The sequence below is a fragment of the Rhinolophus ferrumequinum genome, chromosome 16 (genome assembly GCF_004115265.2).
Source record: "Rhinolophus ferrumequinum isolate MPI-CBG mRhiFer1 chromosome 16, mRhiFer1_v1.p, whole genome shotgun sequence".
Lineage (NCBI taxonomy): Eukaryota > Metazoa > Chordata > Mammalia > Chiroptera > Rhinolophidae > Rhinolophus > Rhinolophus ferrumequinum.
This window is the reverse complement of record NC_046299.1, coordinates 53,867,305-53,891,426: the sequence shown is the minus strand read 5'-3', so window position 1 is coordinate 53,891,426 and position 24,122 is coordinate 53,867,305. Positions and strand designations below refer to the sequence as shown.

Below are 24,122 nucleotides of genomic sequence, written 5' to 3'. Positions count from 1 at the left end.
AGCTCGCGAGCCTTTTCATTTCGTCAACATCCCTTCTCATCTCTGCACTTTCTTGTTTAATCCAAGTAATATAAATATCATTTAGAATAGAAGGCGAATGTTTTCTGAAAAAATCTTCTGTTCCTGAAGGTAAATCCTATTCAGATGAGAAATTTCCTTTTGAGCCATTATCCTTTTCTCCCTCTGGTGCTGTGGCTCTACGTTAGTTTTGCCTTGTTACCTTCTGCTGGAACAAGGAGGGATCCGACTGGGCCCACTGTGGAGCTGGTGCGGGAGAAAACTCCTGGCCTGTCTACTTTCCTGGATTCAGCCCGGCGGGTCTAGGGAATCGCCACCGCTTCTTCCCACTGTGCTTTTGATGCCCCTTTCCTGCCTCAGAGATGGGGCAGAATGGAAGGTCACCACTGGCTTTGGACTGCCCGTCACCATCTTAGCCCACTTGATGCTGAGTGACACTTATCGCGCGTGTGTGTGTGTGTGTGTGTGTGTGTGTGTGTGTGTGTGGTGGGGGGGGCACTTAATAAAATGCTTTCGGAGAATCTGTAAAAGTCCCTTTGGGAGAATGGTATGGTACTGCGAGCATCTCGAAGTGTGATAATCAGTATTTTGAAAGCAAGTCTCTTGCCTGGCAGCCAAGTCTTAAAACCTCATGAGTGACTCATAATGTTTTACACACACACACACACACACACACACACACACACTTACTCTTGACTATTAAAACACAATAATAACTTGAATTTTTTTAAATCCTTGATTGGGTCTATTCCCTCCCCCCCCGCCCCCCCGGCCAAGTCCCTTAGAAACTAGAAACACTGGCTCTTCTCCATTTGAGAGGTTGCTGATTTAGAAAAGAAACATCTTGACACTTAGTAAAAGTGGAATTATGTAAGTTTTGAATCCTGAAGTAATGAGGTGTGTGATCTTAGCAAACAGATAGCAAGCACTGTGAGCTACACTCTTCCATTTTATTGGGACTAAAGATAAAGGTTTTCAAAAATCCATCAAAGACATAAGGTCATCCGGTTTGTTCCTAATGTGCTCTTACCATAGGGTTACCCTGAGCTATTCCCAATAATTTTCAGAGACAAAGTCCTCTCGGACAGTTGGGTAACTTAGAAACAGTGCTTTAAATCAGAGGCAGACACATGAGAACCCTCATTATTGAAGGGGGCTCTCCCCATCAGGCCTTCCTCCACTGCGGCTCCGAACAGGCCCCTTTGATGAGCAAGTCCGTTTACCAGCGGAGATTAAACCAGTCAAGAATCGGAATGAAGGACTATGTCCAAGGTACCGATGGTTTAATCTTCTGCAAGAACTTCAGCCCCCTTCTGCCATGTCAGCTGTAAATCCCACAGCAGAGTACGAACGTTAAAACCACGCACTGAAAATAATGCATCTCTGTTTCCTTTCTCTTTCCAGGTTTGAGATTTTTAAGAGCTCTCAGACTGATCCAGTTTTCAGAAATTTTGCAGTTTCTGAATATCCTTAAAACAAGGTAAGATGTTCTTTCTCCTGTTTTCTCCTCATTACTATCCCCAGTGCCACATGGTAAAATATCAGGTGTGTTTTGCTTTCATCACAATAAAGTTAAAGTCTGTTATTCGCAGAACGAGTGAGGTAGCCCAGAGATCCAGAGAAAGCCCAGGGTAGGGTTTGGGTCGCTCTTTTCAGCAGGGCTTGGGACTCTGTGGTAGAGAGAGAAACAGCTGTGCCTGCGTCCCCAGCCTGGGGGACCCTGTGGGGTTGCCTGGAAATCAGGAAGTCAGCCACAGCGGATGAGGGATACATCTGCTCATTGATTTGGAAGTCCTTGCTCCCAGTTCTAAATCACCCCTTTATTACCTCACTAAATAAGAAATTGAACCTGGCCGTAAAAGCAATAGAAGCAATGCTTTTTGAGAGGCAATCACAAACCTCGTATGGCAAACAGAAAATCATTTTATTTCAAAGTACATTTTAGATGTTCATTTTATTGCCAGTGTAGCCCCTGGGGTTTGCTCTGTAAATTGCCTTTTGGGGAATACCTAAAAACCTCCTGCCGAATGCTCCGTGACTATTTCTGTTCACCGTGTTATGATCTGGAAAACACTGCCGGACCAGGAGGAAACATCCCCCAGAGATCCCTTTCCTGATGACCTGTGGGTTTGCAGGGCTGGCCTGAACCCAGGGCTGTCTTGATGAATAAACTAATAAAAGAAGTTAGACGTACTCTAACGGAGAGTAAGTACAGGTCATGAATTTCTCTTTTAGGAAATTACAGTTTAAGACAGTCACTGCTAATGTGCCATTTCTTCTTAATGCGTTTGATAAATGATTAAAAACAGGGCACCTCTAGTTTCTGGTTTATAATGAACACATCTGCATTTGGGGGCCTTGGATTCCGCTCCGTTTTCCCAATAACTGAGGCTGGGACTCAGCTCCCCAAATCTGTCACGTCCAGCAAATGTGACAGGCTATTATTAGCTTTCCTCTTTGGGTCTGAGTGCTTTCTGTTTACTTTTATTTGTTTTAATTTAAATTGGTTTCCCCTCCCGAACTATGTATCTATGTGAACGTGAAGTAAATTCACGTCCTGTTAGCCAAGGTAAACAGGAAGTGAGCATCTAATGCGGTAGAAATCCTTTATAGGATGCCCCCACCAGTCTACACGTTCATTACGTGGGGTCAGAATTTATAGTATGTAATATTATTGATACAGAGTGAATATGGTTCATCTTCATAATTCCTCCGAGTCACAGTAACCTTGATACCTACCTTTATATGGCTCCTTCATATAATTGACTCTTAGGACTCTTGAAATTAAAATGATCAACAAAGTGAGCAATCTTCAGTGTTTCCCTATATCACGTGTGCTCTACAGGCTGTATTTTTAGGGCTGAATCAGTGGGTACCCAGGGCTGATCGCAGGGGTTGTATTTAGAGACATTCTTTTTTTCCTAGTGGGATGGTGTTATGTGGAGCCATCCACAGCTCTGATGTGGCGTAGTGCCCTTCTCTCCCTGTTTTATGTTTGTCTCATAAATTCAGGGGATTTTAATTCTCCGACACCAGCATTTTAAGAAGGCACCGTTACTCAGAGAAATAACGTGGAGAGAACTGTGCTCTCACCTTCCTTGTATTCCACGTGGCTCCTTTCTAGCTTTGGGAAAAGGATGAGTTATCCGAATAAAATATCTCTTTCTGGACTTTTATCAAGAGACCCACACATTTCCCATTCCTTGGAAAAGACTCCTTTCCATTGGCTGCAGGAAATAGCACAAGCAACCCTGGTGAGCGATCCACCTGACAAGTCTACACTTACGGGTGGTTCATTCTCCCAGTGCTGAGGGAAGAGAGCTGAAGCAGCCGGCTAGAGAAAGAGGGGACTCTGTAAATTGGGAAACAGCGCTCCCAGGGAGGGGTCACGGGGTGGCAAGCCGCTGGGGGTGGCGTCAGTGACCCTGAGCCCAAAGCAGCATTTCCCCAGAAGGCCACTTTCCGCTGAAACTCCTTCTATTGTCATGGGGCGCTTGTCATCACAACCCCACAACTTAGATTGTCCCAGTTCCTGTCACTTCTGGTCAGTTCAGCAAGCCTGACTGGAGCACCCGTGTGTGCCCTCAGTGTGGTGGGGTAAGGGTAGAGAGCTCACTGGGGGAGGGAGAGCCAGCCTCTGGGCGGCGTGGTCTGTGCTGAGATACAGGGGTACCCGGGGACGTGAGTCATGAGGGGAGTAATTATGCTGGGCGGAGCACGAATGCGGGGAAGATAAGGATCTCTTTGAGGCACAGGAGTGTTAGGTAAGCCTTGTAGGAAGCTAGGTGTCAGCCCGGTGAGGCTGGGGATTGCGCATGTGCGATGTCAAGAGGCTGGGGCTGACTTCCAATCACAGAAGCTGCAGCAAGCACGGGGGGGGGGGGGGGGGGGGGGCATGGCCCTTGGGGGAACTCTGAATAATTCTGTGCCCCTGGAGCCTGGAGGTGGGAAAAAAGAAAGCCGCGGTTAAGAGGGTAGGGTAGGCAAAGGCCAGATCTCCAGGCCCAGACTAAACTTCACTGAGTGGAAAGAAGTCTAGAGGCGTTAGGACAGCTTTCTGAACCCGTTCTGTCTCCAGCTGCCTGGCTAGTCTTGGCTCCTTGCTTCTGTGCACCCCCTAGCACAGAGAAATGAAAGCTTTGGTTTTTGTAGGGCTTTAGACTTTGAGCGGTTTTCTGGTGACTCCTCTGTACCTTGTTGCTTTCCTGGTGACCTTCCAGAAGTGTGGGTGGAGCCCTGTAATCTTTAGGGAGATTTTGTCTGGTTTTCTCTGGTGGCCAGTCTCCCCCCATCTGTGGTATTAGGGAGCGATGGGGACATTGCAAACATGATTTGAAATAATGATTTGAAATTGCGGTTTCGTTTTCTGTTCTTTGGGTGCCTTGCTTGGCCAAGAGCTGGAAGAAGCAGTACAGAAAGAAGTAATGGGGGTAGGGGGAGAGAGAGAGAGAGAGAGAGAGAGAGAGAGAGAGAGAGAGAGAGAGAGAGAGAGAGAGAGAGAATGGATTAAGAGGGCAGCAAAAGAAACCAGAGTGAACAGGATGACAGAGAAAAACATCGATGAAAGAGGCAAATCACAGTTATGGGAGAGCATCAAGGCCATTCCCCAAACTGCCAGCCAACAGTAGTGCTTAAAATCCTCCGTGTCCTGAAAGTGCCATATTGGAGGGGACACTGGGAGACTATGTCATTGTCTGAACTTTCGGCAGTTTCTCAGTTGCCCTGCAAACTGGCAGGCTGACTCACAGGTGAGAAGACACTTATTCTATAGTCAGAGCAAAGGAAGCAGCTCTGTTAAAGGCTGTCATTCTGTCATTAGTACACATTGATGATTGCAACATGGATCCTTTTGTAAATAATGGTTTCCTACAGAGAAAACCCAAGAGAAACTAAAGACAAAGTGTTAGACATCATAGATTTAGCAAGTTGCAATGTACGAATACTAATTGTATCCTATGCATCAACAACAAACAGTTATACAATGTAATTTTAAAGGTTATATTTAAAATAAATAAAAAAGCTATATAAGTATCATGAATTGATTTGTCAATAGTGGTATAGACTTTATGTAGAAACATATCTATTAAAAAAAGAAGTCTCGTATCTGTTATTTGTTGTTTAGTGACAAGTGCCCCTGAAACTCAGTGGCTCAAGAAAACTGTCACTTCTTAAAAATTTCTAATGGTTCTCTGGGTCAGCTGGGCCGTTCAAGGCAGCCCGCCTTGACTTGACTCTGTGGTCATCTCATGGCTGCATGGTCGGGAAAACGCGTCTCTCTCCTGGGCCTTCCTCTTGCAAATGGAAGCCAGAATTTCAAGGCCTTAATCATGTACTCAAAGCAAAAAAAAGTCTTTGTTTTAAGGGTTGTTATGTGCTCTCACTGGCACTCCCTACCACTTTCTCCACAGCCAAGACCAGTGCAGACAAAAAGCTGACTATAAAGAGTGAGGGAAAGACAACAGGTAGTAGAGAAAGTATGGCAGAGGGGCAACTTTTTAATGTTTAAAAATATCCCATTAAATCGTTAACATAACAAACAAGTGATCTTATTCAGCATTCACACATTCCCCGGAAGAACTCCACCACCTGTAATTCTCACAGAGGTATTAACAGGTTAGGAAAGTGCATCTCAGGGCTTTTATATTAACTTCCCACAGGACAGTATGTACATGGTAGGGCCAGAGGGGGACCTAGCCTATTGCATTTAAGGAGATGCTTAAGGATAGTAGACACATGCGCGCACACACACACACAACATGGATTGCCTAGTAATTTAAAATGAAAACTGGAGGTGGCCGGTTAGCTCAGTTGGTTAGAGCGCGGCGCTCTTAACAACAAGGTTGCTGGTTTGATCCCCACATGGGCCACTGTGAGCTGCGCCCTCCACAACTAGATTGAAACTACTACTTGACTTGGAGCTGATGGGTCCTGGAGAAACACACTTAAAATACATAAAAGTTAAAAAAAAAAAAAAGAAAACTGCCCTGCTGTCTCCTCTGATTACTAAAGTACAATGTGCTCATTGTAAATATCTCAACAATATAGAAAACCATGATATTTGGGGAACTAAAATCACTGTAATACATATATGGCCTCAGAAATGGCTCCAACGTTAAATTCTTAAAAAAGAGTACTTGCTGTGTAGACTGCAAAGGGCCTTGCCGGTAGCAGCCAAATCATGAAGGTTCTTAGATGTCATGGATTTGACTCAGAGAGTTGTGGAAGGGTCTTAAGTAAGAGAAGAACGTGCTCAGATTTCCATTGTAGAAAGATGCACCATTCCACCAATTGTGTAGAACGAGGGTTTGAAGCATCAAAGACCACAGAGCACGAGACTAGTCTGGGAGCAGTTGTCTAGGAGGAATGTTAGGGAATGGCCTTTAGCAGTGCAAGTCAGACGGAGCCGAGGGGGAGCGATCTAGAGTATTTAAGGGACAAAACTGACAGAACTTGATTTTGCTTTACTCCATGTTTCAAGCTTCAGACCATTCATCTCAGTGTGGCAGAGTACAGATAACTTTCAGGGGTGAGTGTTTCACATCTGTCCAGCAAAGGTATCAATGAAACAAAATAAGGCCATTGGCACCTGGCTGTATGTACTCTCAGCCAGAAAGAGAGAGGTAGATAGTGGACAGGCAGAGCAGGAACAAATTTCTGCTTTTTTGTGGAAAGTAGATGACATTTTCATTGTTAACCAAAACACGTCTCGTGAAATATACTGAGGACAAAGATGGTCTCCAACAGCTCTGGGTTTACAGCTGTAATCCCAGGAAGGGACAGACTGTCATTCTCCAGTATCTGTGGAGACAGACGCTCTTTCTCCCAGTACCTACAGAGTCCTGGAAAAGGTCTCTGATCTACAAGAACAGAAAGATCTCTGTGCCTACCCTTGGGTGAATCACTGTACCCACTGGTGTGAATTTTTTAATGGCTAGTAAGAGCTCATGAGATGGGGACTCAGAAATGACAACGGAAAACCAGTGATTTTTCTTTAGATGAGTTAGGTTCTCATGAGAAGATCATAATCCCTCCCTCCCTCAAGGTGTGGGAAGTGGGCTAGTATCTGAATAGTTGCAGTCATTCTAACCGTTGGGCACTTCGTGTTTGGTTCAGAGCCCTGGGAATGGCCATGAAGTCTGTGAGTATCTCCAGTGACTTCCTTTGCCATGCAGAGCGCACAACCCTGTCTCTGCTACCTCCCCTCCACCCTTCCCTCCCCCCATTCCCCCCCCCCCGCCCCTGCCCTCCTTCCAAGGAGTCCTGCGCAACCTGGCGCGGTTCGAATATCAGAGTATGGAGAAACTGCACCAAGAGTTCATCTTGCGTCTTTTGCACAGGGCTTTTAGATGATTGCCTGGTCATAGAGTTTAATTTGGAAAGCAAATTCCTAAGACTATGGATCTGTAATGATGCTGATGCTGTAAAAATAATCAGATTTCAGTGCTGAATATGGGCTCTTTCAGCAACAATGATTAAATGTTCTACGCACAGCAAGAGCTCCCTTAAGCGCTATTAATATCACTGTGAGAATCATTTAGAGATTAATAAACACCGTACTTAGGTCGTTTTTCCAAGGCACCAGGAGGCTCAGAGACTCTAATACTTTTAATATCTCAAGAGGGCCCCACGTGGTTATTGGTAGGACACTGCTTTGTTCAGGCCCTGGGGATCTGGGAGGTTGTAAGTGAACCAACTCGGTAGTTAATCATCCTCTGAGCAAATGAACACGCTTCCCTGTGATGGCTCGCCGTTCCCGGTCTGTTTCTCACTCTCCACTGTAGAGCGCACCGTAGAGAGCGGGCGGGCGGGCGGGCAGAGGCAGGGGAGGCTTCTGCTCGGTTCTGGCTTCCCATCCAGAGACCCTTTGGAGGGGGACGTGGTGTGATGCAGCTGCAATCGTCTTCAGCTCCCCGATCGATCGATCGATCGATCGCTGTGGTGGTTGCTTCACCTGACGGGGGTCATTGTATGGCCCCGATCTGTTTGCCTTATTTCTGCTCTTCCACTCCCTGGTCGAGGAAGGGCTGTTCTTCCAGAGAGAGGAGACTGGTAGGCCAGTGAGGAGGCCTCTGAGTCTGGCCGACTGCTGTCGGCAAGAGAAAGGCAAGCGTTACAGTATCTCTCCGCTCTCAGGAGAAGCTTAGATGGATTTTCAACATTATTTTGGCCAGTGGGGGATCTCCATTCACAGCTCTAGAAACGACTTAGAGGTGAAGTGGTGGTAGCAGGATCCATGGTAGTATCTGGAAAAGGGGACGAAGGCCAGGTTATGGCAGAGCTGTGCTAGGTTCACAGCAGGACTTCCAGAGCCACGGAGCTGACCGCACTGGTGAGTGGTACAGAATCACCCTCTCTCCTCAGATGGAGACAGTCCCAGACCTACTTTATAGACCTGAACAGTTTTGGGTTCTCTGAGAGCATTTTGGATATCAACCCCTTCTATTGTAGGCAGATGGCTTTTAATTGTAAGTGACAGAGGCCACTTCGATCCAGCCTTGGTCTGACTGGGGGTCCAAGAGGGAATGAGGCATGTCTGATTTAGGGGGTCAGATTCTCTCATCAGGATTCTGCCTTTCTTTCCATCTCTTTTGGGTTTCGTTCTCAGACAGGCTTTCTGCAAGGCAGATGGTCCTGTAGAGCTCCAGGCTTATTTTTATCCCCAAATCTCAGAAGAAGAAAAATTCTCTGTTTTCTATGCAGTTTTTGAGAAATGCCGCTGATAGGCCCTACCTCATAGATTTTTAGTGCTAGGAGTTCCTCCGTTAGCCATCCTGGCTCAGGTCCCTCAGGTGGGGCCTTTGATTGACACGCCACCTGTCCACAGGAGGAAGAGATATAGGGCAAACCAAAGAGTCATAGAAACAGAAGTCCATGCAGGCTTCTCTGGACTGCCTCTCCAAATTATTTAGGTCAGCAAGCTTTGGGTCAGACAGTCCTAGATTTGAAAATTGACCCCACCATTTCCGAACCATGTTTCCTCAGGCAAGCTGCTTAAGCTCACTAAGCATCAGCCTTCTTATTTGATTAGTGGGAAAAATGATAGTGCCGGTGTCAAAAGGAAAGGGTTAAAATCTGAAGAAAATGAACAACTGAACACAGTGCCTAGCACATAATAAGTGCTCAGTAAATATTGGCAATGATTATAGGCCATTATTCTACTCTGGCAACTCTAGACATGGCCAAGAAAGGCAGAATGGGCATCTTTGTTATTTTTCTAGTCTGGTTTTTAACCTGAAGGAAGTTGTTGCACACAATTCAAAAGATCCGTCTCACCCACAAAATTGAAAATATCTGCGTATTCTTTCCCTGAACTGTGAGAACCAACTCTGGAAAAGACCATGGGTTCCTCTGCTTAGTTACATAAAAGGATAAAGATTGGTGGGGCGGGGAAGAAAGCTGGGCTCTGGCATCGTGCCTGTCCTGGAACCATTGACCCTGGCTCCTGCTGCATGGCCCCTCCTTCAAGCCCGGCCACCCCACCCATCCCAGCCCCCCTCCTGTGTTCTTCCAGGTGGTGGCCCTGTAGAGACGCAGTCACAGCATTTTTCCTTTCCATTCTTTTCTGTGGCAGTTCAGGAGGTTAAATCAGTATGTGCAGACAGGCTGTCTTCTCCGTGGGCAGGACGCTCTGACCTGTCTCATATCCTGTGCACAGGGTGTGTGTGTGGCGGGGTGGGCGCACAGCTTTGCTTCAGCAATCAAGCAAGGCTTTCTGATGGACTCCAGCCTGTGACGGCTGTTCTCCAGTGTAGTGGCCAAGAGGACAGGCTCTGGGGCCAAACTGCCTGGGTTCAGATTTCAACTCTGCTGCTTACTGTGTGAACCTGGGTCCGTTTCTTAACCTCTGATGACCTCATGGAGTCGTTACGAAGACTAGAGGAGCTAAGCTACGTGAGCCCCTAGCATGGCGGTGCGTGTAATAAAAGTGTTAGCCATTACTATTGCTATGACCTTAAACTCTTGGAATTGGAATCCTGGTTCCCCTTGAGAGAGTGGTAGGAGGAGGCAGAGATCAACAGATCGAGAGTGGTGGGCTGAACCACCCTGTGGATGGTGTGAGGCCACTCTGGGGGGACTGGAAGAGGTAGAAAGGAGAGTTTTTTCTGCAGGACGCAGTTAGGAACATAAGAGTCAAATAGCGATCTAAAACAACATTACAAAATATGTCTTCAAACAGTGGGATCAGTTACCAATGAGAGGCTGAAGGTGAGAGCTGGGGGAGGTGGGGGTGGAATCAGGCTTTGAAGAGAGGAAAGATTCAGAGAGATGGGAAGGGCTTTTCAACTGAGTAATAGCACAAACAAAGACATAGTAAGTAGGTTTGGCTGTGGTGAAAGTTCAAGCGTTTCTGCAGAAGAATAGCGATAGGACAGCCTGGAACTTCAGAGTCTGTTGAAGATGGAAGGAGAGAGTTTGGATAAAGCACTTTAGTCAATAGGGAGCAAAGGACAACGACGTGAGCTGCTGACAGTAGCATTCAGGAGTGAGCAGGGTGAAGTGTCCGGGGAAGATTGCAGACGAAGAGACCCCTTCACTCGGCACATATTCACAGAGGCCCTACTATGCGCCAGGGACTCGCTGTTCCCAGGATCCAGATAGACAAGGCCCCTGTTGTCAGGGAGCTTGCATTTAGTGAGTTCCAGTGGGTCTACTTACGGCACACTGCTGGAGGCAGAAATGATTCGGTGGAGGGTTGTCCGGGAGCAGGACATGCATGTGGTCTGGAGTCTCACTGCACAGATAGCCAACTAATTACACAGGGAAATGGGCGACTTTCTGCCAGGAGATCTGGTGTTCACACTGCGACCAAGTGACTCGACCTAGTGTAACTGCGTTGGGATTTCCTGATGTGACATTCAGGCGGACAGAAGAACAGAAACAGGATCTATTCATGGGGGAACAATCTGACAAACCCAGAACATAGGACATTCTGTAAGACAGCTGACCTGGGCGCACAGAAAGTTAAACGTTATTAGAAACAAACAAAAAAGGGGGTAGATTGTAGATTAAAGGAGAATAAAGCAGGATTGGCAAACTGTATCGCCCGCAGGCTAATCCAGCCCACTGCCTGGTTTGTAAATAAAGTTTTATTGGCACACAGCCACACCCCTTCCTTTACATGTTGTCTAAGACTGTTTTATGCCACTGTGGCAGCATCGAGTAGTTGGAACGGAAACTGTCACAAGCCTAAAATATTTCCTAGCTGTCCCTTTCCAGAAAACTTCCTGGCCCCTGGATTGAAGCGATACCATAACCAAATGCACTGCATGAACCTCGGTTAGTTCACGGATCGGGGTGAGAAATGAAAGCTCAGTAAACATAATTTCGGGGTCACTGGAGAAATTTAAATGAGTGCAGGCTAGATGATGTTACCGAATTCACAACTTTCTTAGGCGTGACAATCGTATTATGATTGTGATGACAAATGGCCTTCTTCGGTGTTGAATGCTGAGGTATTTTGGGGGTTGTGTCGCGATAGCTACAATACACTTGTAAGTGGTTCAGCCGAACAAACAAACAAACAAACAAACAAGCAAAAGAATAGAACCAGAAAAGAAAAAGGATAGAGATAAAGCAAATGATGTGACAACATGTTAATTGGCCGATCTCGGTGAAGGGCATACGAGTGTTCATCACACTGTTCTTTCAAAATTTCTGTAGATTTACAGATTTTCAAAATAAAAGTTAATTGAAACACACACACACACACACACACACACGAAAAACCTTGAACACAATTGGAGGGGTTACTTTCGGGACCACTTTCTGTAGCCCCAATATAACCTTCCTATAGGCTCCGGCCTGGCCTACTTATACCACCTTCCGGGCATTGCCTTCTGAGTAGAGAAGACATTGGGGAGTCACAGGTGGGCTCCTGTCACCTCAAGGGGCACTATGTTGGGGAAGGCGGCCCCAACAGGGACTTCTTTTGTAACGTTGGGATTTTGCTTTTCGTCCCTTTTGCACAGTAATTCCATCAAGCTGGTGAATCTGCTATCCATATTTATCAGCACATGGCTAACAGCAGCCGGGTTCATCCATTTGGTAAGTATCCTTGAAGATCATTCAGCTCTGGCTTTCCTGGAGCAAGCCCCTCTCTGAGTCATTTGATTACCTGAAGTTTTTCTCACTGTTGAGAAACTTCAGCCCAGCTGAAGAATGTTGGAGAAGGAGAAGCAACTGCACAATCGTCTGGCTTTCCAACCCTTTTACCCCAAACTGGTTCCCAATGGTGAGTAACGTTCATTCGCACTGTGATCCTGCGTTTTCCAGCCCAGGCGTATTGATTGCAGTGGAGGCTTGGGAACATTTTCACTCTGTCTGCAATAACCCCAGTTAGCCACAAGATGGCAGTGCTTCCTCAGCAAACGCCAGAAACGTCTTGGGAACAAGGTTGGAAGTTTGACCCACGTCTCTTTCTCAACAACAAATTCAGAACTCTCGATTTCTCTCCACTTCCCCCTTACAAAAAGCTACCTTTGATTCCCTTGCCTGATGACTTGTCAAGTTATTTTATAGCTCAGAAATGTTAATGCTTTTATATTAATGACTCTTTGAAAGCCTTATATTATGAAGTCAAGCTGTTCTCACCTCCCCAAGGCAGCCTCTTTTCTTGCTTTTGGGGGACACAACTATTACTAGAAAACGTGTTTCATACAAACACAAACTGTTACAACTGGAGGGTGCCTCATTTAACCCTGCAGCTTTGAGTAAAGATGCCCCTTCCTTGGTGAGCCTCTATGTGCGTAAGCGGGGGAATAACGCATTTGGTTACCTGCCGTTGGCATGTATGGACTATGTAGTTATCCAGAGGAGCTCAGCCCAGATGGAAGCCCCGGCTCCCACTCAGTCACTGGATCTGATGGTTCCCCACCCCACCTCTTCATGCTGATGGGATTGGATTCTTGGCTGAAACAAGCCTTAGATCACCTCAACTATGCTGAATGCCGAAGTCACAGATACGGAGGGGTTAGTTGTTTTCAGTAAGCCAGGGACCTCACCTTACTACTATGTGAAGTCCCTTCGGCTTCCCCAGGAAAACGCTATGAAAATGGCACCTTGAGGACAAGTGCTGATGTGTGAAAGAGGCCAGGCCTAGGAAACTTTCTGTAGAGGCCGAGTTGGAGGCCTGGGACCTGCCCCACCCCTGCCCCCCCACCCCATACTGGTCGTGCTGGCAGATCACAGCATTGGTGTCCAGCGTTTTACAGGGCTGGGATCTGGGACAGACCTGGAGCTCCAGCTCCCACCTCTCTCTCTTTTCTGAGTGTATCTAAAGTATCTCTATTGCCTGCCTCACAGCTTTGTTGACAGATCAAATATGATGGGAAGCCTGAAAGTATGTTGTCACATTTAAAGCAGAGATGGGTAAGCTACAGCCTGGGGCCAAAGGTCTGCCAATCTGACCATGCCTCCTTAGTTTAAGTATTGCCTCTGGCTGATTTCACCTACAAGTACAGAGTTGAATTGTCCCTACAGAGATCAGAAACTGTACGGCCTGCAAAGCTGAAAATATTTACTAGCTGGCCCTTTACACAAAAAGTTTGCTAGCCCTCCATCTAAAAGGTTATGCGACAGCAAATTGTTCTCGTGAGCTGACTTTCTGTGCTTCCAGGGAAATTCCTGCAGTTTGCAGGGTAGAGCCACTGGTGACATTCTGCAAATCAGGGAGACAGAGTCAGGCTCTAGGAAATGCGGTTTGGGGTCCTGCATAAGATCTGAAGGAGGGAGGCCTACCAGGCATCTCCTTGGTCAAATGATGACAGGTGGAGGCCCTCTGTGGAAGGGTCTAGAATTTCTTGGGGACCACATGGATTGGGCCTTCTGAGACTCAGCAGGAACTCACGGAGAAAGGTCAGAGCAGGGCCCTCTGGCTCTTTCCTTGAAGGGAATGCCACAAAACGTGGCCAAAGCAATGCCCTAAAATTCAGCTGGCTTCAGATCTTTAACAATAAGAAGGAAAATGGACTGGGGGTATTTACTTCCATTCGCCTCCCTCTCTGTCCCAGTCAGCTAAGAAGACATGATTATGTAACTGTCATTCTACTTTCTCATACAGAACGTACAGAACTCAGCCCAGGGCAGGAAACACCGTGTACTCCAGGGGTGGGGGGTGGGGAGAGAGGGAGGGGGGCTGCACCTCTGGAAGCATCTGCTGGATCTTTTGTGTTCCGGGTTTATTTTATGTATCGTATAACATTTTCCTTTTCTTCCCTGTCCCCTTGCTTTAGGTGGAGAATTCAGGGGACCCGTGGGAAAATTTCCAAAACAACCAGGCTCTTACGTACTGGGAATGTGTCTATTTACTCATGGTCACCATGTCCACTGTTGGCTATGGGGATGTTTATGCAAAAACCACGCTGGGGCGTCTCTTCATGGTCTTCTTCATCCTCGGGGGACTGGTAAAAACTCTTTATTACGATGTTGATTTTTATGGTCATTAGTATTTTCCATTATCCATTTCCTTCAAGCCTTGTATTTTGATAGCGTGTTTCTGCATTAGAAGCACACGGTGGCCTTCGTATTACAGTCAGGCTAAGTGAAATGCAAGCTCCAAGGTGACTTTTCTGCATATTTATTTGGTGTATCACACTTGTTTCCCGGAGACCCAGCCATATTGCCCTTGTCAGGGACAGCCATTTAGCCAGGAGCTAACCTGTTTTTAGAAAGTGATGCTCACTTATTAAGTGACAGCGTCTGTCCCTTGGTAATGTAATTCAGCACCTGATATTCTGCAAGGACAGTCGCTGTCACCTGACCTTGGGAGATGCTGTCGATATTCTGTGGGCAGTTTGCGGTTTCAAGAGCTCCCCCACCCCTTCGTGGTCCTCCCCAAACTTCCAACAAACACTGTGGCTGGGGCTTGCCCTAAAGAGTAGGGTCCCCACATCAGAGGATGGAGAGCCCACTGGCCTCGGTCCAGGTGGACATCACCCCACGAACTGTGTGTTGGTTTTATAAACAGCCAACTGACTCCACTCTGTGTGACACCTGGGATAGTTTTCCTCCCCCTGTGTAGGTCAGAGAGTTTTGCTATTTGCTTTCCCGGTCTAGGCAGATGCTAAAGGTTGGTGGTGATGTCATTTCCAAGGGGGACGTCTGGCCATAAATTGGCAGTTGCTGCATTTTGTCTTTCAAAGTAGCTCACTCTAAGTTTAGATGTTTGCTGTGTATGACGTAAGTGATTAAAATCCTGCTTCACACACAGCCTTCACATATGTACACTGCACACACATTTACATTATGCATACACATCTCTCTGTTTTGTATGCATATGATATATACATTCACAAAAATGTATATAAATGTACATGTGCGTGTGTACGTTAACGCAGGTGCTTCCATGGCTTCTGCGAAGTCTCTGGAGGTAACAAGACACGCGTATCCAGCCACAAGCACAATGTTTGTTGGACAAAACATGGCAGATTTGTGTTTCTCCTCGCTATCCTCTCTTCCCATGTGATTTCCTAAATTTACCTCGTGTGCTTTTTTTAGTGATTTTTTTTTTTTAAAAGGAAAAGATTGTATTTTTTGAAAACTCTTTTTGGTGTTTATTGTTTTTAATCACTCATAAAGGCATTGAATCTCCTTTGAATTTTAACTAGAAAGAAAAGTCTTCTCTTGCAATAATATGTGTGTGTGTGTGTGTGTGTGTGTGTGAGAGAGAGAGAGAGAGAGAGAGAGAGAGTAATTTCCACAGCATGCATCCCCTTTACTTATTTCTCTTAAGGAAGAAAAACTAGATGTCAACTTATTTATTCCTGTCTCCTTCGTATTTTTCTCGACTGTGATTTTTCTTTTTTTCTTTTCTTTTTTTTAGTTGTCTAGGTTGGCTAATGTTTGTTTTATCCTGTGTATTCTCAGGAACTTGCCCTTTTTGTGCTTTAATTTTTTTTTTATTTTATAATCCAATGTATTAGTATATACCTTCGCAATTCTGATCCTTTTGTGTTTTCAGATCTTAGTATCCCCGCTTCTGAAAAGGTCACCCCCTTTCTTTGGCCTGTCTTTTTAGTCTCTCTTCTGTCTCCTATCTTCTCCTCAGGCCATGTTTGCCAGCTACGTCCCTGAAATCATAGAGTTAATAGGAAACCGCAAGAAATACGGGGGCTCCTATAGTGCGGTTAGTGGAAGAAAGTAAGTATGCCAAGAGGTTTTGCTGCCTCCGCTGCGGTAGAATCCTCTCTGCATGCCATTTTTTTTTTTTTTTTTTTGGCTCTTGTTTCTTTGTTTCATGCATGTAGGCAATGTTTGCCCGCTACGTGCCCGAAATTGCTGCTCTCATCCTGAATCGGAATAAATTCGGCGGGACTTTTAACAAACATGGAGGCAGAAAGTAAGTCAGTTGCATCAGAACAGTTGTGGTTGAGTGGCTTCCAAGAGTCCCTGTGGCACCTGAATCCTGCCCCTCTCCCGCTGCACCCAGTGCTGCTGTGCGGGAAGGGCCACGTGCTGTGTGGGGTGTGATGGCAGGGGTTACCCAGGTTGTCACACGGGGACAAACTACCTAGGCCTCTTCCCAATTCACAATTTTCTTCCACACCCATCTTTCCAAGAGACGTACTGGACTTGTCCTGGAAGGGGTCCCTATAGACCTGGGCCCACATTTTCTGTTTTGATTTCTAACGTGTGAAACAAGCTCATTCATTCCTCACAGTGACTGGTGTAGTGAGTACACTGGTCACTCAGGCTACGATGATGCCATCCTCTGGGGGTTTTTGTGCAGCAATAACGTGGGCTCAGGCGCCAGCAGGGAAGTCTTAGCAAAGGCAAGATCAAAGTCCCGTCACCTCCTGTAAGGCAGTGTGGCCACAGGGAGCCAGTTCTCTGCAGCCAGGAGGCATGAAGCTTGTCCTCAAAGAGACTCCTTACTCAGTTGAAATTCCTTTGGGGCAAGAAATACCATATTTATGGTGTGTCAGGGCATTACGTACGATTCCGATCAGTCTTTTGTTTGGCTTCAAATGCATGAATGTGTTCTACGTGGGGACTATTTCCATTTGTGCTCAGGTCACTTTATCAGTATCAATATCAATATGCGGGTCCACTATCAACCGAAAGTTTTACTCCCACGTAAATGGCAGGCCCGCATCCCCCCACGTTGTAGGGAGGCGTTGTAGGGAGGCAGCAGCCATCTTTCACTTTCTTTATAAAGCTTTCTCTTGGGCACTCAGCTTTGTTGGTTTGTTTTGGAGGCTTTTGGGATTTGTTGTTGTTGTTGTTTGCTTTTGAGTTGTTTCTGTTTTAACTTCCGTAGAGTGAGATGTACACAGTGCACAGCTGGAGGGATTAGTACGTACGTGCACACTCCATCCCCCACGCAGAATGCAGACGCAGAGTGTTTTCACCGTGCATGCCCCTTTCCAGTCATGGAAGTTCTATCCTGGAACTAGGTTTTCGTGTTGCTGTTGTTGTTGAATTCATTTTCCAGTGAAATCTCGAGTTGCCTATTTTGTTTTTGAAGAGAAAATCAAACTGGTACCGTCTCATTTCCCTCCATCACCATCCCGTCCCTCCTTTCCTGCCAGTCACGTTGCCTGGAGCGAACCTCTCCTCGGGTGTTGATTCCAGTGTACCCGGAGCTCAGGTGCCAGTCCTCCCTTCAGAAAATGAGGAGGTGGGAAAAAAGGCTCATTTTCTCGAACTACCCACAGGACACCAGTTTTCTTCCTAAGGAACAAAGGACAGTGGGAGAGAGGAGGCCAGTTGGCTCTTTTCCGTGGAGGCAGGACATTCCTCCACCTCCCCTCTAATGGAGCCCTCCTCTTCCTATTATCTTAAAAGCCCTGGATGAGATTAGAACCAAGCTGTTCTGATTTCTGGGCCACTGGTTGGATCCAAAAGACCAAATACATCTAGAGATTCCCATTGGTCCTTTGTTCCATGCCAAGAGGAAAACAGCTTCTCTATCAATTTTGCCTCTAAGGTGTGGACAGGTTGCCATAAAGCAGAAGGCATTCTGAGGGCGGGGCTCTCTTGCCAGCCTCCCCACCCCGCTGTCCCAGCCAGCGTTTCCTTATCACCGCCCCGAAGGAGTCAATCAAATCAATTGCCCTGAAATCTATGTTGAAAATATTTCTTGACTCTTATTCCAGGTAAATATTATTTTCCTCAAGTAATTTCCCTGGTCAAATGGTGGGTGGGCCTGGTGGCTGGTAGCTTTTGTTGATGGGTAACTCACAAGAGGCCCCCAGACCGGGGCTCACTCAGCAGCCTGGTCTGCTCTGGGCCATAGTTCTGCCTTGGCACTTCCACGCAAGCCCCCTCGTGGTAATGACTCAGATCACAGACTTCCCTCAGCTTTTCTGCCTCCATCTCTATAACCTTTTATCACTGCTTTTAGCCTTTTTTTTTCTCTCTCTCTTTTTTCTTTCTCCCTTTATGAAAATGCACACTTTTAATGTTCTCTTTGGGTCTCCAATGTCCGCCTCCCCCACAACCTGGGGGACAGAGGGTAGGTTCTGTCATCAACACTGGGACTGTTCCCTTTACTTTACGCATTGTTTCCTGGTTCAAAAGCTAATTACTAAGTAGTTTAAAGAAGCCCTTTGGTCACTTAGATCTTTCATCAGAAAATATAAGCTTGGGAAAGGAACGGTAATAAAGGGCCATTAGCACCCTTTGTTTGATGTTGTTTTTCCAGTCAGTAGAACAAGATTGATGAAATGTTATGTTTGGCCAAAATTTGAGTTTTCATTTGGAATTCAGTGTTGAGAGAATGGGCTGTCAGAATCAATAAGTTTTCTTGCGCTTGGGATGCGGGCATGTGGTAGTAATTAGCGATATAAGGTCTTTAGTTGAGCAACCAAGCATGGATTCTGGCAGCAAACATAATGAGAAACTACAGTTGTTCTATTTCTAACGTCAAAAAGTTTCCAGATAAAATTAAATGCGTTTGCAAAAGGAAAGCAGCTAAACTTTGTTGAAAGATAGAGTTCAGACTCTTAAAATAGCACGCTTCGCCTGTGTTTTTGTGTATGCATAAATATATGTGCTATACTCGCGGACACATATACATATACGCTGGTCCCTAGGATTTAATCAAATGAATGCCCAGAAAGTAATTAAAACATATACATAGTTAAGGGATTTGTTTATGTGTGCATATTTTACTCAGAAGTAACCTCCCTAACAATGCATTAACTTGTCAGAGAACTCAAGGTAACCCGTGACCCAAAGCTATGGAGACACACAACTTTGAAATCCAAAGGTGATTTAAAGTAAAAGAAAAAAAAAAAAATTAGGCAGAGAATCTCAGGGTTTTGTTTATGCAACACCCAATTTCAGGATATTGGAGAATGAAGATTTTGTTTTGTTGGCACCTCATTTGCAGTTTTAATCTGTGTGTTTGACATGATATGAACATTTCACATCGTGTCCTCAGACCATCTTCACCCTCGTCACGGCACCAAGGTTCTATGTGCTCACTCCAACATTCTCCTCAATATTCCACACCTGACCTCACATAAGACACCCAGAGCTTACAGCACCCACTGCACTGGGGCCCTGTGTGTGTATGAGTGTCAGCTGTTCTCTGTTTTATGACTTACTGGGGCTCCTAAAAATAGGGACTTGGGTGTCAACAACCGAGGGTTTGCTCAATGGCCAAACCAGGCAGTCTTCCCAAGTGAGAGGTCTTGGGGACAATTAGTCTCTGGGGCTGAGTCCTCTAATCTTATTCAAAAGAGTAGCCCCCCTGCAGCCCGGACTAGCTCAGGAGGCCACTGCCTCTTCCTCCTTCGTTTCATGTAATGTCAGAGCTGCTCAGAGGTGGGGGGTGGAGGGTTGAATCTCCCATGGCCTTGGGAATCCCAGCTTGTTCTTCCTCCTGCAGCCCCTGCCGTTTCCCCCAGAGGTTTTCTCTCTGCCTGGGACTCAGCCCATTCCTGGTTAGTTTATGAGAACTGACAGGATCGTGGTCTGAGGTCACATGGCCAAGGGCCATGGAAAATCATCGGCCACCGAGAGGAATCCATCACCTCTAACCCCCTTGCTGGAGGCGGGCTGGATGGGGAGCCATCCAGACCTTGTGTTTCCCATGCTGGGCTTCTGGGACCCGAAACCAAGGCAGTCCCAGGCCAGGTGTTTGGGACAGGGGAGAATGGGATGAGTTTGGATTATTTTCCTAATTTCTGGTAGCAAAATACTGAGAAGACACAGAGAGAAGAATGAATAACAGAGGACAAAGAGTAGGCAAAAGGAGACAGAAAAGTGAGCGTTATTTACTTAGAGGAAATGTCCCTAGCTGGATGAGAAAACTGGGTCCCCCTTCTGGTTGGGGGAATAGTTATCACACAGACTAATCAGCTCTCACTCCAGTTCTAGAAAGCTGTCTGTGAAACTTAAATGTTATGGCTTTTTTTGGATTATATAGACAGTGCCACATACTTCTGGAAGTGAGAACGTGAATCCATACAGCACAAAGCCTTAGGACTGCCCCTATGACAGTAATAATCACTAAAAACACTTGTATATTCCTTAGTCCTCACAGACACCCTGTGAGAGAGGTATTGTCCTCATCTCCATCTGCAGTGGGTGAGGAAACTGAGGAACAGAGAGGTTAACTGACTTGCTTGACGTCACACAGGTAGTAAAGGGTAGATCTGGGATTTGAACCCCGGGGGCAGTCTACTCCCCTGGGCCATGTTGCTTCTCTAGATCATCTGTTGAGACCCCTTTCTGCTCCGAACTCAGTGATCCTATTGTGTGTTTTCCTCCACCTCTACCCTCCAGTGGGGCCAGAACACTGAATGTGAGGGAGAGAAAGAGAAATGCATGAGTATCACTTTGGGCCTGTCTCCTGCTCATGTATTGCCTCTAAGGATCCTGGCCCCAGGGTCAAGGACAAAAAAGCGGAGAGGGGACAAAACCATTTCTTCCTTAATTTTTCTCATTTGGTGTGATGAGAAATGTATGTACCTCTGGAACATTTCCAACAATGACGGGCTCTCAAGGATGGACAGATGGACCATTGACCAAAATGAGATTTGTGCCTTATTTGTGGGCTTCCACATTTCAACCTGTTCCTGGCACCGTCTTTTCTGAGGAGTTCATTTCCTAGTTGACCAGCCATGTGAATTGTAGAGACCTGCCCAATGTGGACTCCTTCCCGGGCAGCTTTTGCTGCCCTGGCAGACATAGCTACCTGTTCCCTTCAGTTCTTTGGTTGGTCTGCAGCAGAGCTTACAGCACACCTCTGGTGGTGGTTTCTTAACTACCAGTAAGAATTATAGTAGCAGGAGCCCCTCTTGGAACGTCTTCTGCGAGGTACAATTTCTGGGTTTACTTCAGAGCTTTGAGTGGGAATATTAACGCTCAGGAAGCTGTGTCTTCCTGGAGGGAATTTGCCTTCAGCCTCAGATGTGCCCTCAGGGTTGCAAGAAGGATCCCTAAAGCCAGAGGTGGGCAGAATCATGCTTTTCCATTTAAAAATGAGAAGAGAGTGCTTTCTTATGTTCTTTCACATAAATGCTTGTATCTTAAAGAGTATTCAATAATTTGGAACAAAATGTCAAGAAATAAGAACTGCTAGTGCACAGTTATCTGCTTCACTATCCATTGCTGTTATCTCCACTGGGTCACTCGTTCAGTTCGCAGATATTCACTGGGTGCCCCTGTGACGGTCACAGTGCTGGCTTGTGTTGGGTGCCAGGGATTCGGTGGTGAGAAGCCACCCATGGAGCCTGTCCTTGTGGAGACTCCAGCCTCCAGGAGGGTACAGGCAATGGACAAGGGTATGATGGGAGAAGATACCGGATACAAATTCTTACGCATGCGGCAAGAATAGAGACGAAACCAAAGGCTGAGATTCTGGTATAGAGCAAAACAGATTATTTACCTTTCATAAAGTGGTCCAGGGAGGTAATACCTTGGAGGAGGGGATGTTACAGTCTGTTCAATGACTATTTAACCCAGCTTTGGTTACCCCCTAGGTTGAGAGTCGCTAACATAACACCCTAGGTTTTAAAATTCGTATTTCGTGAACTCCTCTTGCCACCATTGGTCTTTGTTTCTATCTCCGTGGGACTAAGTCTTAAAATCTTTCTCTCTCAGGCTCTCTTTTGTCTGAATAATGCTCTTCTGCTGACCCCCCAAGAGAGTTCATCCCACGTACCTTCCCTGGTTCCTGATTATTGGATCCTTGTTTGACATGACATCTTTCCTCTCCTCTCACATAGGTTCTTCATCTCCTTCCGCATCTTCCGTTCCTTTCTGAGGCCACTTTCTAGTCCGTCCTGCCTGGCTGTCTTGTAGCAAGATGAAATTCCATTCCACTTCCTCCACCAAACTCAGGTTTTACCTGCCGTGGTTCTAGGCCTTCTTCTTCTTCTTCTTCTTTTTTTTTAAAAGAATTGGAATTTTAAATGGTCTCCTGTGGCAGAACTGGGATTACTTCTTTACAAAGACTCACTTAATTGACCTCCTATAGTCCACCCCCAGCTAAACAAGAGCACACATGAGTTCTGCCTTCATCTTCATTCATTCCACATATGTTTGCTGAGTGCTTGCTACACGCCAGGTACTAGGGAAAGATGTATTTCTACACACCTGTAAAAATCTCCAAGTATGCCCCATCTCTCTTGAGCTACAGGTTACGTATTACTTGACCACCAAAGTGAGTGAAGGAGTTCCGATTCAGAGCTTATTTAAAGCAGCCCCCACCCTTGGCACCTAGAGGTGACCGTCTTCCTATAACAAAACTAATCCTACTGCTTGGGAAGAGGGCGTGGGTTACTTCATGTGCTGCTGTCTTGGGCTGAACACCACGGGCCTCCTTTCCTTTTCCATCTTCATGGAGCTCGGGCTACGCTCACTCTCGCTCCCCCATGGTCTGCACAGGGGGATGTTCCCTAGGAGATGTCACTTATGATTTCTGTTTCACAGACATCGCCCTGGTTGAAATGTGACTGAAGCTTTGCATTTGACATAAACTTCCATCCTTTGACAAGGAAGCCGTTCAGCCCTCTCCCTGTAGGGCGCACATGAGCCCCAACCCGAAATCCCCAGCAATGTCTTCAGATTCCTAGATTTTAAAAACCATAAATTAGCAAATCATCAACATATCACCAGGAAGGATCATCTGGTAGCCATTCAAGTCAGAAGGAAACACAGGCCCCAATAACTGATCTTCACAGAGATATGAAGAACTGTAGACAGACAGATACAGTAAATAGGAAGACAAACAGATAATTCAAGCTGACAGGCCATCTTGGACTGATTAGGCATTCTGCTTTGATTAGCATTAAACTTTTTGGGGAGGAAAAAAAAATGAGATTGCCCTAATACTTTGGAACAATGACCCCTTGACTACTTCTGAAATTCAGTACCAAGGGGCAGATACCAAAAGCAAGTGTCAATTAGATGCTGTATAGTATAATGTAATACGCCAAGTATTCCTTTCCGATGAGAGGAGTCTTGGTGGGTGTGGATGTGGGCAGTTCTTTCTTTGCATCTGCTTTGGATTCTTATAAGCCACATCTTCAGTCCCTTTCAAACTTGAAGCTCTATTTAAAGAGACTTGGATGCATATTAAATCAATTTCCTGATAATACTAATGGAATGAAAACTCCCCCCGCTGCGCCCTGCCCCCCCCCCGCCCCGTACTTTCCTGCTGTCTCTCTTCCCTTCCACACATTTATCAAAATGTTCCAGCTATTGTTCTGAAAACAAGAATAGAAATGTAGGTGGGAGATGAAACTGCATGCCTAAAAAAACAAAAAGTCATATTCAAGCCTAGACTTTTGCTCTCAAATATTCTTTCTTCCACCAAAAAAAAAAAAAAAAATTCTGAATATGACTTTCATAATTATAATCCCTGAAGAGTCTTTCTGCTCAGGCTCACATTTGATTGGAGGAGTGCTTGATGGGTAGATTTTGAATCTAAAGAACAAGCGCAACGATCCAAGATTAAGTTGCGCCATGTTTTCTGTCTTCCAGCTATGCCAGTTGTTCTGGTAGAAGTCTTTGCAGAGCTGTGCAAAATGGTTCCTAGTAGACTTGGGGTCCATCCCACAGATGCTGCCATCATACACCGAAAATAAACCAGGAAGCTTTCTAACTGACCAAGTCCTGTGTCTCTTTTTATTAAAAATCGATAGGGGTTA

At 45.9% G+C, this 24,122-nt stretch overlaps 1 protein-coding gene across 28 annotated transcripts in view; it reads left to right on the top strand.

Moving 5' to 3' along the window:
- Positions 1-24,122, top strand: part of KCNMA1 (potassium calcium-activated channel subfamily M alpha 1) — a 708,733-nt gene that overhangs the window by 462,940 nt on the left and 221,671 nt on the right. For all 28 annotated transcript variants that reach the window (XM_033130127.1, XM_033130157.1, XM_033130156.1 and 25 more), the window contains exons 6-9: positions 1,423-1,498; positions 11,988-12,063; positions 14,250-14,420; positions 16,064-16,155. In XM_033130127.1, the coding sequence (XP_032986018.1) occupies positions 1,423-1,498; positions 11,988-12,063; positions 14,250-14,420; positions 16,064-16,155 (415 nt within the window). The remainder of the gene's footprint in view (positions 1-1,422; positions 1,499-11,987; positions 12,064-14,249; positions 14,421-16,063; positions 16,156-24,122) is intronic.